Raw genomic sequence first — 13,315 nt, 5'->3', positions numbered from 1 at the left:
GTAATTGATTGTGGTTTCTCTTTACTCCCACCTTCCCCTCTGGTCATGGCTGCAGGCAAAGAGTAACTTTTTGTGCTTTAAATGGCAAGAAATTTTCTGTAATCTTGACCAACATTCTTAGTTAATAACTATAGCCAAAAGGGGAACCTCCATTGGTGTTCGGTTGGGGGTGGAAGAGCTGCCACCAGCTCCCTTCCCCACGCAGGGGCATGCAGAGGAAGTTTGGTCTCTACCTAAAATAACACCATGCCAAGGCACAGCAAAACACACTGACCAACCAGGCCCAGCACCAACCCAGAAGGCATCGGGGAATGTGCACTTTCAACACTTTCTGTGCGGGGATTCATGGCATCTAATGAATGGTCACTCTGAAAGTGGGGAGCAGGGATTCAGACCCCTAGAACCCATGGTTGAATTGTAGTGATATACACAGTCTGCTATACATACATATATTAATACATAACAGATACTATGGCTGTGGGCCTCATCTGTGAGCTCCTACTCAAAACTGGAATTTTGACAATCTTAGTGAGATGTGTTTCAGTTCATCTAACAGATTTTACCGTTGAAAGGATCAGTCACAATAGCATTCTTTAGTTACAATAGCATTCTTTAGAAATTTTACTATCCTTTTCACTACTTTTGAGTAGCAAAAATTTCAATAAAATTATGGAGCGTGTTTCAGGAAAATAAAATATTTCTAGTTTAAAAACAAATGATTTTTGTGTTTTTAGAGGCTGCATTTATCTTATCTCATTACATATGTTGTTGCATATACCTTAGATACAATAGTAACAGCTGCCTTTTTACATATTTTATTTGTATCATACAGCAGTGGGACCTTTAAAAATATGAATATCTACAGTTACCTACCTTCAAGGCTTATTTTGAGTTCATATTACTTTTGAACTTCAAAGACCTGAAGCAATCTGCTTTTCCTGACAGTATAACTCTGTACTATTCTGTAATTTTAGGTAGCATCAGATGCTGAGTCTGAAACATTGGCAGCCATAGTGCATTTTACTTGATTTTTTTTTAATTTAATTAATTAATTAATTAATTTATTTATTTATTATTTATTTATGGCTGTGTTGGGTCTTCGTTTCTGTGCGAGGGCTTTCTCTAGTTGTGGCAAGCGGGGGCCACTCTTCATCGCGGTGCGCGGGCCTCTCGCTCTCGCAGCCTCTCTTGTTGCGGAGCACAGGCTCCAGACACGCAGGCTCAGTAATTGTGGCTCATGGGCCCAGTTGCTCCGTGGCATGTGGGATCTTCCCAGACCAGGGCTCGAACCCATGTCCCCTGCATTGGTAGGCAGATTCTCAACCACTGCGCCACCAGGGAAGCCCCATAGTGCATTTTAGTTAGTGACTCTAATAAATGTAAATAAAATTACAGATTATAATAAATAAAAATATTTCAGTTGGTTGCTGGGATTTTTGGCTGCTACTTTTTTTTATCAAGACAAACATCTGGATAGTTCTACAATTCCAGATGTTTAGAAATCTGCTGGGTTCTGAGGAAGATTACTTGGGTGAAGTTTTTTGTTCTTTTTTTTTTCCCCCCTAGATATTTAGAATTTGTGTATAAATAACCTGGAATGTTTAAAAATTTACCTAAGAATGGAAATGTTTGAAATTTTGTATAAAGCTCTCAAACAGCTACATGTCTCCTTTATTGTTGGAATTTAGAAAACACCTCTCATGAAATAGAAAATGAGAATGTAAGCAGGTGAAGAGAAACTTTCCTGAAGTATCTAGAATTCATTTCTTCAACAATTATTTACTGAGCATCTACTTATGTGGCAGGTGGTGTTCCTGAGATGTTCACAGGGCTTACATTCTAACCAGGGGAGACAGACAATTAAAAAAATAAATAACGTAGTCTTTTAGAAGGAGATAAGGGCTATGGGGTGGTGGTGGTGGGGAAACCCTGTGAGTAACAGTAATACTAGAAGGAGTGGTCAGGGTAGCCCATGTTGACAAGATGCAATTTGAGCCAAGATGTGAGGAGAAAGCAGTTATCTGGGGGAAGAGCATTCCAGCAGAAAACTAGCTAGACCAAAGGCTGTAAAGCATGCTTGGCCTGTTGGAGGAATAGCAGGGAACCAGTATGACTAGCATGGAGTGAGCAAGGGGGCAGTACTAGGCAATGAGGTCAGTGGCAAGGGGACTAAGGTCAGATCATGTAGAGCCTGTCAGCCACTGTAAAGAGTTGAGTTGTTTAACTGTGAGTGAAATGTGGAGCCGTGGAAGAATTTTAAGCACAGGAGGGACGTGATCTGACTTGGGTTTTAAAAGGGATCTCTGTGACCTGTTTGAAAACACAGAGGACAAGGGTATGCGCAGGGAGACCAGGTGGAAGGCCTTGCTGTAATCCAGTCAAAGATTGTGGTAATTTAGGCCAGAATAGTAGCTGAGCAGGTGGTAGTGGTAGACGGTAGAGTCAACAGAATTTCCTGATGGATAGGATGTAGAGTCTGAGAGAAAAGGGGAGGACTTTAGGACACTTCCAAGCTTTTTGTCCTAAGCACAGATGAGGTTGCCATTAACTGAGATGGAGAGGATGGTAAAGGCAGTTAATTTTGAGTGAGAGTTGGGAGACAAGGGAGTCAGATTTGGGTGTGAGTTAGTTCTTAGACATACTAGTAGAGATGCTAAGTAGGCAATTGAATACATTAGTATTTCTTTACTTTTTTTTTTTTTATTAAGCAAGGGATATGCTTTTTTAATTAAAATTTTTATGTTAAAAATGCATAATATAAAGTTTACCATCTTAACTATTTTAAGCGTACAGTTCATTGGCATTAAGTACAGTCACATTGTTGTGCTACTGTGACAATCATCCATCCACAGAACTCTTTTGATCTTGTAAAACTTAACTTTTATAAAACAATAACTTCATTCTCCTATTCCTCCAGTCCCTGGCAACCACTATTCTACTTTCTGTCTCCAATTTTGACTACTCTATGTACCTCATTTAAATGGAATCATAAGGTATTTGTGTTTTTCAACTGGCTTATTTCACTTAGCACAATGGCCTCAAGGCCATCCATGTTATAGCATGTATCAGAATTTCCTTCCTTTTTAAGGCTGAATAATATTCCATTGTATGTATATGCCATATTTGTGTTTATCCATTCATCCGTCAACAGATACTTGGGTTGCTTCCACATCTTAGCTATTATGAATAATGATGTTATGAACATAGGTGTACACATGTAAAGGATGTACTTTTAAAAATAATTTGTAGCACATACACTTGGCGACTTTCATAGATTTTTCTCTTTTTTGTATAAGTAATTAATAAGTACATTTTCATTATAAAAGATCTAAATGATATTGCTGTATAGACAGCAAAACATAAAAGTTCTCATTCATTCTCTCACCCTACCCCTGTCCCCTTGCCATGTTACCTTACATTCATTTCAGTACAGTTATACACGTATGTATGTATCTTATTTCTTTTTTTAAAGTGGAATCATACTGTACATATTTTTCTAGTTTTTTGTCTTTTATTTAATAATATCTTGGAGATCTTCCCAGTCTTATTTTTGTTTTTCTGTTTTTCACAGCTGCATATGTTGCATTGACTGTCCATATGCATATACTTTTATACACACAAGATTATTTCTGTAGATTAGATTCCTAGAATTAGATTTTCTAGGTCCAAGGAAATTTCTTAAACTGTCCATCATATTTTCTTCTTAAGATCCTTTGTGGTTTGCTTATTATTTGGCAGGGTGGGGTGGACGTGGGTATGGATTTTATTACTGAGTTCTTGAAGTTTGGGAAACTGAAGTCGTTTTCTGAAATAAATTTCCTTGCTCAGTTTGTTCCTCATTGACAAATGAGTTTTATAATTTTAATTGCTTTTTTTAAAAGTGCAATTGATCTCTTAATCTAGGCATTTTAAATAGCACATGGGAGATATGACCCATATCCCGAATCTGTGGGACAGATGGGGAGTCTTTGAAGGGATGATAGGAGAAGACTGTTGAAAAATGTCTTATAAATAGAATATTTTCCAGCGGAGAAACTTGTCAGACACCACCTTACTCAGTGACCAAGGTTAACACCACATGATAATCATGTTGATATCATGCAGTGATGTAATGCAGTGAGATGGGTACATCACCTCTGTGATGTTCTTCCCCCAAACCTGTAAACCCAGTCTAATCATGAGAAAACATCAGAGAAACCCAGTTTGAGGGACATTCTACAAAATACCTACCAGGACCCTTCAAAGCTGCCAAGGTCATGAAAGATGAGCAAAGACTGAGTAACTCTCACGGATTGGAGAGCTAAATGCAACATGATATCTTGGTTTGGATCCTGTGACAGAAAAAGAATGTTAGTGAAAAAAATGGTGAAATCTGAATGAAATCTGTGGCCTAGTATTGTACCAATATTAAATTTTTAGTTTTGATAACATACTGTAGTTACATAAGATGCTAACCTAAGAGCCTGGGTACAACTCTTCTGTAAATCTAAGATTATTTCAAAATATTGGTTGTTTTTTTTTTTTAAGTATCTCTTTCCTTCTGGACAATATACACCTAGCAAGATTGTTTCCCTTAGAAAACTACTCTGTGCTCTTAAATCAAGAGATTCTCTTGTCCTGAGGGGTGGAGTCCATGGAGATCTTCTGGGCTAGAGACTTGGTGCAGTTGGGAGAGATGTTATGGTTGGGTGAGGCACTATAGACATGACCATAAAGATATGATCTGAGGTCATGGATACCATGACAAGAGATCAGGCCTGAAGAATCAAGAAGTGAACGGACTTCGCTTTGGAGTAAATCCAACCTTAATTTGTGAAAGAGCCATTCAAGAATAAGTTGGCAAAACGTAACAACCCAACACAAAATTTTGCAAATAGGAGACAAAATTACCCTAACCAGTCAGAGAGATTATCTGCCACTCACAAGTACTATGCAAAAGACACATAAATGAAAGTTAAGCCATAGTGGGAACCTCTCCAGTTGGAACAGGGAGGTTTATGCAGTCAAAGATGAGGCTGGATTAACTGAGAATATCTGAGGATACCCTGCAGTTACATCTGTCTAGACAGTTCTTACAGGAGATATGACCCAGCAAGCATAAGACAGAGGAATGCAAAATGGTTAGGACCAGTACCTAAATAGATTACCAATCCTCAAGAAGAGACAGTAAATAGGACCCTTCTCCCTATGCTAACATAATGTAACTGGTTGTATCTGTGCCCAGAGATACCTGTTTAATCACTCATACTGGTTTTTGGTAATTTGGGATCTGAAAGCCTCTATAATATAAAATTTCTTGAATAGGTAGACCATCTGGTTACAATTTTGGTTTCAAGTCCCTGTTATGCAACTGGTACCCAAATAAGGACTGTCTACAAATGTGAATAGGCTGAGTCAGTCATAAACAAGCAAAAAGAAGTATTCCTCTGTGTTGCTAATATCCAGGATGTTAGAAGATGATTTAATGAAATGGTGCTGCCTAATTTTAGTCAAACTTCCTTTACCATTATGTGTTTGACCTAGACCATGGTCAGCAAACTTTTCCTGTAAAGGACCAGGTAGTAAATAATAGTAAAGATTTTGGGCTTTGCATGGTCTCTGTTGCATATTTGTCTTTGCTTTTTTTTTTTTAACAGCCTTTTAAGAATGTGTTTTCTGTGTCTTTCACCATATTTTCATACCTTGTGATAATGGCTGAAGTTTGGAGATGGGTTTTAAATAATGATCTGAAATGAAGTTTCTGGCTGTGGATTTATTATCACTGGCAAAAGATTTGTAATCATGACTTTAATGGATTCAAAAGAAAATAGATGTGTACTTGATCTCCTACTGCAGGCATTTCATCACATTCATCTGAGATGTTCTCTAATAAATATGATCTTGTAAACCCATCAGATCCTGCAAGCTTGCTATCCAGAAATTAAGTGCCTAGTTTTCAATTAAAAATTATTATTTATTCAAGACATGTTTTGTTTCTAAATAGGTTAATTATTAAAGTAGTTTCATCTTTTAATATGTAACAGTGGTGATCTATTTTTTAAAGATTCAATTTAATTCATTTTCTCATTTACCCCTTAGCTGCCCCCTTTTATAGTTCTGTTGCTATAAATCATCTCTAAAGCTGCATTCTTGCTTTCACAGTGTCTCATTTTACTGTCAAGTTACAGTTTCTGCCTCTGATTTGTAGTTGGGCTGTGGCTTTTCACTGTTTCTGCCCCAAGGCCATCCTTCACTAGACTCCAGCAGGTGGCCTTTCAGATACTAAGCCATTCTTGGGATCATTGTGGAACAAACATCCTAATGCCCCTAAAAGGCTAAGTGGTTGGATGGTACACTGTGGATTTTAGGAATATGCTTTGCCTACTTCATGTGGTTTTTCTAAGAAGGTAGATAGGATCACACATTTAAAGACTGAGCTTTTATTTCTTCTGTTTATAATTTTTAATATGCTGTCAAATAAATGTTCCTTAAATCTTGCATTCAAGGCCTTTATTTGGCTAAACAATGCTTTATTTAATTGGCAGCCCATTTTAGTAGAAGGGTGTCTGATGAAACTCATTTAATGTGTTTTAGCATTGGATCTCTAATAACTTCTCAGACAATACTTGGAACTATTAATATCTTCTAAAATTTGTTTTACCTAGATATATTTTAAGGGGAGCACAGAAAATAAAGCGGTATTGTAGTTTTTAATCAATATTACCCAATAGTCAATTGAAGTAAAAGGGAATTTTTTTACTCAATAAAAAGTTGATTGGGTTTTATTAGCTTTTCTTGTTTTGAATAATTATTAAGGCCTTTTATCTCTAATAGTTCTCATTTTAAATATTTGGATTCTGTAAAAATGAAACTGTTCCTTAGTCAAATGGTAGTTTCTTAAATGGCATACTTTTATTTAACGATAGTGAATTTCCTGGTAGAAATTTTATTTTCTCCTAAACAGGGTCTAATCTGTTGTTACTATCACCATGTCAACTAGAAGAAAGGAAAATTCAGCATGCGTATAAAGAGAAAACACTGGCTTATGATTTCTTTAAAAGTCTCTGAAATTCAGTATTTAACTTCTTATATCAGAAATTGAACTAAGAATTGATCTGTTCTCCATCTATGCCTCATGATGTATTTCAGTGTTTTAAAGCACTGCAGTGTTTCAAAGATTTTTGAGTTGTAACTAAATATGAATATTATCTACATACTCTCGTCATTCTTTTTTTTTTTTTTTTGAAAACATGGGTATTAATAATACGTTGATTTGGAGTCTGAGTAAGCTAGTGAGAGAGGGGCATGGTGTGTGTGTGTGATTTCTTCATTTTTAATTAAGCCATTCTTCTAGAGTCTTTAGGTCAGCTGTCATGTTCGTGCTTTCCTGCTTTGTTCTTTTGAACCACTCAATGACTGGTGACTGACTGGATGCTGGAAAGGAACGCTTTTAACAGATTAGTGCTGGGGCCCTCTGGTCCTCTCCTTCACCTGCATCATAGCAGCTGCATTCTGCCCTTTCCATGGCCCTGCAAGGAAAGGGGCGGGGGGGGGGGGTGGGGGGAGAGAGAGAGTGTGTGTGTGTGTGTGTAGTAGTCAGCAGTCTCTGTCAGCATGTATTATAAGGTTTCTCAAGCACATGGAATGAGATCTTTCTCAGGAAAACTCTTTGTCAAGGCCAGCACACGTGGGAGAAGTATTTCAATGCATACTCTTGTAACTGTGACTGTTTTTTTTTAGGGGGTCAGAAGAAATTAAGTCCCGAGACGTAGCTATGCTCCACCTCTGCATTTACCTGTCCTTTCTTTTTGAACTCTCCCAGGCAGCAGTACCTGTCCAAAGATCACTATAGTTTCGCCTTGCTTGAAAAGCAGCACAACCACACTGATTGATCAGAATGTATCTGATGAAGAGGCTCAGGGAATAAATGGGAAAACTCCAGCAAAACACTCAGCTGCAAGTCCAAAGCCACAAGGTATGCTGATCGCGTTTTTTTGATCAGGTTGCATGCTTTCTTCATTGATGAAGACAACACAGAAGAATGATGATCACTAAGAAAGAGTTTTAAGCTCTAAATGGGAGGAACTGGGTGCATTTATTTTTTCAGGAGAAAAGTCAGTCTGTGAACCTACTCAGGCGGGGTTTCTACTCCTAAAACATCTTATATATTTCTCTATTATGGTTCTTTTCATGTTGCATAAATTGTTTACATGTCCCCTTAATGGAAATGTGATCTCTTCATGCATTATGCTTGACATAGTACAAGAGCCTAACTTACTGTTTGCATAATAAATATGTAACAAATTAACGTGTGTGTCGGAAAGTCATCGTGACTTGCTAGATGTCAGAGGGTCTGTGAAACAGATTGTTCTACAACAGTGCTTTAATATACTTAGCAAGAATGTGATTTTGCAATATTAAGGAACTGGGGCTTTTCAGGCTTCCTAGTAAAGTCATCCACAGAAATTAAAAGAGTCCCTCTATTTAAAAATCATAATGGTGGAAATCTCTGAATGCTTTGTTCAGTGACCACTTTCTTTTACAAATAAATTTCTAGTAAACTCTGTATTAACTTTAAGAAGCACAGAATTATAATTTTGATGATTGAGAGCAAGGCCTTTTGAAGTGTAACAAACACAAAACTATGCTACACTGTGGCTTAATGTGTAGTTTCTTTCTAATATGTTTTCATTTATATCAAATGCTGAACATTCAGCCAAGAAACAATACTAGGCATTTTCAGAATCACTATACTTTGGAAAAATCAATTTCTATTTGGATTATTTTGTATTTACTTTGGTCTCTTTCTTGTTCTTATGTTTTAAGAATTTCTGAAAGAGATCTTTAATGGGGGTAAAATGGAGTCTTCCAGGTTATGGGATATTTTTCTTTTTGTTCTCACTGATAGCTCTATTGGTAGTTGTATGAGATATGGCTATCAAACAAGGTCAGATAATTGGAGATTCAAATGACTAGCTCATTCATGAGTTTATAACCTTAATCTTTGGCCATATTCCTTATAACATTGTGAATATGAAAATAGAAATTTTTCTGATCATGATTTAAGCCATTTTATTTGCACAATACAAAATTCCATCTTGCTCATTAGACCTAAGCTGACCTCAAATAAGGTAAAAAAATATATAAGAAATAAATACAATTCAATTTTATGTAATTGCCCAGATCAAAAGCATGAATTTCATTATTTATAAAGACTGTTTTGGAAAGATGCATTGCATTACTTCATTGTTTTTTTAGTTCATTGAGATAAATTCTAACAGTGTCCTTCCTGAGCTGCCATACGCCAAATAATCCTATTCTTTAGGGGAGAAAACACTGACCTTGCTTTTTGCTGTTTGCAGTTATATTAAAGTCAATGTATTGCTATTTAAATATATATAATTACTTCCTATCTTGAATATGGGTTTATATATAAAATTTTACATAATGACAGAGTATTTCCTGATAGTAAATAAACTACATAGAGTACTTTATACTTCTTTTTCAAAATATTCTCACTCATTGTTTGGCCCTTCCCTGGCCCCCCTAGCTAAAATTTTAACCCCACCATCAACCCTTAAATCTCATATTTGATCATCCCTGCTTTGGTTTTTCTCATTCATTACAGATTGGTCTACTATATATTTAACTCATCCATGTTGGTTATTTTTTCTGCCTTTTACACTACTACATCCCCTGTGCCTAGCACACAGCATAGCAGGCCTTCAGTAATACTTACTGAATGAATCCTGCTCCATCATCATGTCTCTTTTAGTTTCGGCTGTTCTTTGTTTAAGACTTAGACTGTGTGCCATAAAGAGAGCAGCGTCCTGAAATGAGGCTACATCTTGGTATTGTCAGATCAGCTGCCAAATAGATTGAGCACCACTTATTGACTTGCTGACAGATAGTATTTCCCACCCTCTAGTAGACAGAAGCTACTTTTAATTTCTCCAGATCCTTAGGAACATTTGGGTGACTGAGGCTGAGAAATGAAGGGGATGCTAACGGAAGCTTCCTGCTCAGAGTGAGGGATTATGACACTGACACCTTTCTGCCCACTTCCTTGCAACTCCCTTATAAGTTATGCATGACGAGGCTGTTAAGGCTTCAAGATCCATTATGGAATTTTCATTCAGTTGAAGACTGTTGTTCTAGATCAGTAGTTCTCAGCTGGAGATAATTTTGCAGGCCTGTTGCACTCCTCTTGACCCCATGAGTATTATTTGGAGGATTTTTTGCTTGCGACAACATTTGGGAGTTGCTACTGGCATTTAGTGGGTAGAGGCTAGGGATGCTGCTCAACATCCTACAATGCACAGGCCAGCCTTTTCCACCGCCCTAACAAAGAATTATCTGACCCAAAATGTCAGTAGTTTGAGAAACTCTGATCTAGATCCTAAAAATAGCTCATAATTGAATCTTATTTATGTGTTTGTTTCTCATGTGGAGTGCTAATATTTGGTTATGTTTAAAAGGAGAGAACTGGCTACTTTTGTTAGTGGTGATTATGTAGTAATGTGTCTGGAACAACATCAAGTTTATGTTTTTGTGTTTATTAATTACCGATAAGTAAATAAATCCTGAGGACTTAGTGACTACAGTCAATAATACTGTATTGTATATTTGAAAGTTGCTAAGAGATCTTAAAAGTTCTCATCACAAGAAAAAAAAACGTGTAACTGTGTTGACAGATGTTAACTAGACTTACTGTCATATATGCCAATATCAAATCATTACGCTGTACACCTGAAATTAATATAACGTTATATGTCAGTTATATCTCAATTTTAAAAATTACTAACAAGTAGATATTTTTGAAGAATTATATTTTTCAAAAGGATAAAAGAGCTAAATTTTAGATTAGATAAGCTTTCATTTGAATCTAAGCCTGTAGCTTTTGGAATGGATTCCTTCTATAGTTAGGGTTTGTTTTGCCTCAGAAAATACCATAAGGCCTTGGGAAACAATGGTTTATTCACTTTTTACCAATCCTACCAGTCAAACAAATTACTGAGCAACTCCAATATGTCTTTCTTGTTCACCACTTTTAATATTGGCCTATGTTCTGCCATGTTAGACATAACTCAAAAGAACTTCTTAGCAATTAAAGATAGTTGTACTTTTTCTCTTAGGAGCTAGACATAACTAGCTCCATAGTTAACATTCTCCATAGTTAATTATTTTGATAAAGCCCACATAGTGTCACTTCTCAATCATTAAGCCTTAATGTTTAAAAAATTTTCATCAACTTTGAAAGCAGCATTATTGTTCAAATAATTTAAGTAAATACACTCAATTTACACAACTGAGTAATTCATTTCATCTGCTTCTAAAGTAAAGCATTCTATGTGTAATGTTTCATTCTTAAAGTATAATATGTTACAAATGGTAGTCCCCAAACTTAAACTGGTGTAAAGAAAAAAAGTGTTACTGCCATTCCAATTCTACAGGAATCAAGCTAATAACCCACCAACTGCGCACCCTGAGGGGAATTTAGGATGGAGAAAAACAGGAAGCATTCTTTGCTTGGATATACCATCCCCTAGATAGTTAAGATACCTATCTAAGGAAAAATTTCAATGACCCCAGATTCTTGAATCTTCCCTACATAGAAAAGCACTAAAATCATTAACTTGAGATGTCTGTCTATTCTTTGTGATTAGCAGTAATCATTCTGTGCTTGATTACATGTTTTTCCCAGCAAAAGAAAGTTCATATATATCTTGGCTCTTCCCTTACCTCTTTGGAGCAGTTCTTCAGGGCTGAGAGGCTGTCTCCCTGGCTTGAGTCCTTAGTAAGGTCCCTGAATAAAACTTAACTCATAACTTTTCCTTATGCATTTTTCTTTCAGTAGACAGTGGCAATTAGTTTCTTTTTCATTCTCAATAATTATTTTGCATACTTGGAAATTTTTGAATAATTAAATTTTTTGGTTTTATTTACTATCTGTAAAATTGGCTATAGGAGAGCCCATTTTACTTATAGTCAATTAGATATCTCAAACTTAGCATGTCCTTGACTAGACTACTGATCTCTCCAAAAATTGCTTTACCTATTGTGTCAGTTGATGACAGTTCCATCCTGCCAGTTGGGCAGGCCAAATATCTGAGTCATTCTTGATTCTTCTTTCTTTCTCTCAAACCTCACGTTTAATCTCTCAGGAAAACTACTTTTTTTTTTTTCAGGAAAACTAATTTTAAAATATATCTGGAATCTAACTATTTCTCACTACCTCATTTTAAACACCATTATATAGTAACCTCATAATGAAACCAAGCAGGACCCTGTGGGGCTCCTGGGCACTGAAGCCTGTCTGTCCCCCATTTCTTGACTCCATCCTTCATGACCTTCTCTGCGTTCCAAAGGACAGATTCGAACCATTGCTAATCCGGGAAGGGAAGGGATCCAAAGACAAGGGAGAGGCAGCCAAGAAACAATAGTGCAGCCTTGGGGAAAAGTCCTGGTTCCACCTCAAGGGATACACAGAACTATGTCTTTAAGCTTTTTAAGATGTCAGCATTCTTCATACCAGAGAATTCCAACTGAGGCTGAATTAAAGGAACCAGAGTAACTCATCAAGATTACCTGAGACCAGATTAGAGGAGTGCCGGCCCTGCACACACCCTAATCTTATCAGCAACCCCACCCTTGACCCATTGCTATAAAACTCCTCGTCACATCCTCCTGGGTTGGGACACAGCTTTTTGGGGCAGGTGCCCTCTGTTCCCCTTTTGCCTGGCAAAGCAATAAAGCTATTCTTTTCTACTTCACCCAAAACTCTGTCTCCGAGATTCAGTACGGCACCAGTGCACAGAAGCCGAGCTTTCAGCATCACTAACTCTTCTCCCTGTTCCTACCCTGCTCCCACCCTACTTCCCTACATTCTCTACCTAGCAGCCAGTGTGGTGCTGTTGAAATTTAAGCTATATCATATCATCCCTCAGCTCAGAGCTCTACAGGAATTTAAATCCTTACAGCACTCCACAGGTTCTGCCTTCTCAGGCCCTCCCTCTGACCTCAATACCTCCTCAGCCTGTTCCTTTGGCTCCAGTCACGTTGGCCTCCACTGGTCTCTAGCTTTCACCTACCTGGTAGAATGCTGTTCCCCAAATAATTCCCTCAACTTCTTTAAGTCTTGTTCAAATCTGAATTTCTCAAAGAGGCCCACTCTGAACACCCTACTTAATACTGCAGTATGCCCTTTTCCCCCACTCCCTACACTCCAGATCCCCTGTGTTGTTCTTTTAGCCCCTCCCCTTTCCTCTTAGCATTTACTACCTTCTGATACATGGTTTACTTATTATGTTTTTTGTTTCTTATCTTTCCCTTTGTT

At 37.2% G+C, this 13,315-nt stretch overlaps 1 protein-coding gene across 2 annotated transcripts in view; it reads left to right on the top strand.

Annotated features, from left to right (window-relative positions):
• Positions 1-13,315, top strand: part of FGD4 (FYVE, RhoGEF and PH domain containing 4) — a 194,538-nt gene that overhangs the window by 121,654 nt on the left and 59,569 nt on the right. Inside the window, exon 2 of one of the 2 annotated variants that reach the window (XM_061204389.1) lies at positions 7,802-7,954. In XM_061204389.1, coding sequence (XP_061060372.1) covers positions 7,802-7,954 — 153 coding nt within the window. Of the gene's footprint in view, positions 1-7,801; positions 7,955-13,315 lie in introns of those variants that run through there. The other variant, XM_061204390.1, reaches the window with a different exon arrangement.

Source organism: Eubalaena glacialis, chromosome 11 (genome assembly GCF_028564815.1).
Source record: "Eubalaena glacialis isolate mEubGla1 chromosome 11, mEubGla1.1.hap2.+ XY, whole genome shotgun sequence".
NCBI classification, from domain to species: domain Eukaryota; kingdom Metazoa; phylum Chordata; class Mammalia; order Artiodactyla; family Balaenidae; genus Eubalaena; species Eubalaena glacialis.
Note: the sequence above shows the minus strand (reverse complement) of the source record. Positions and strands in the feature narration are given on the sequence as shown.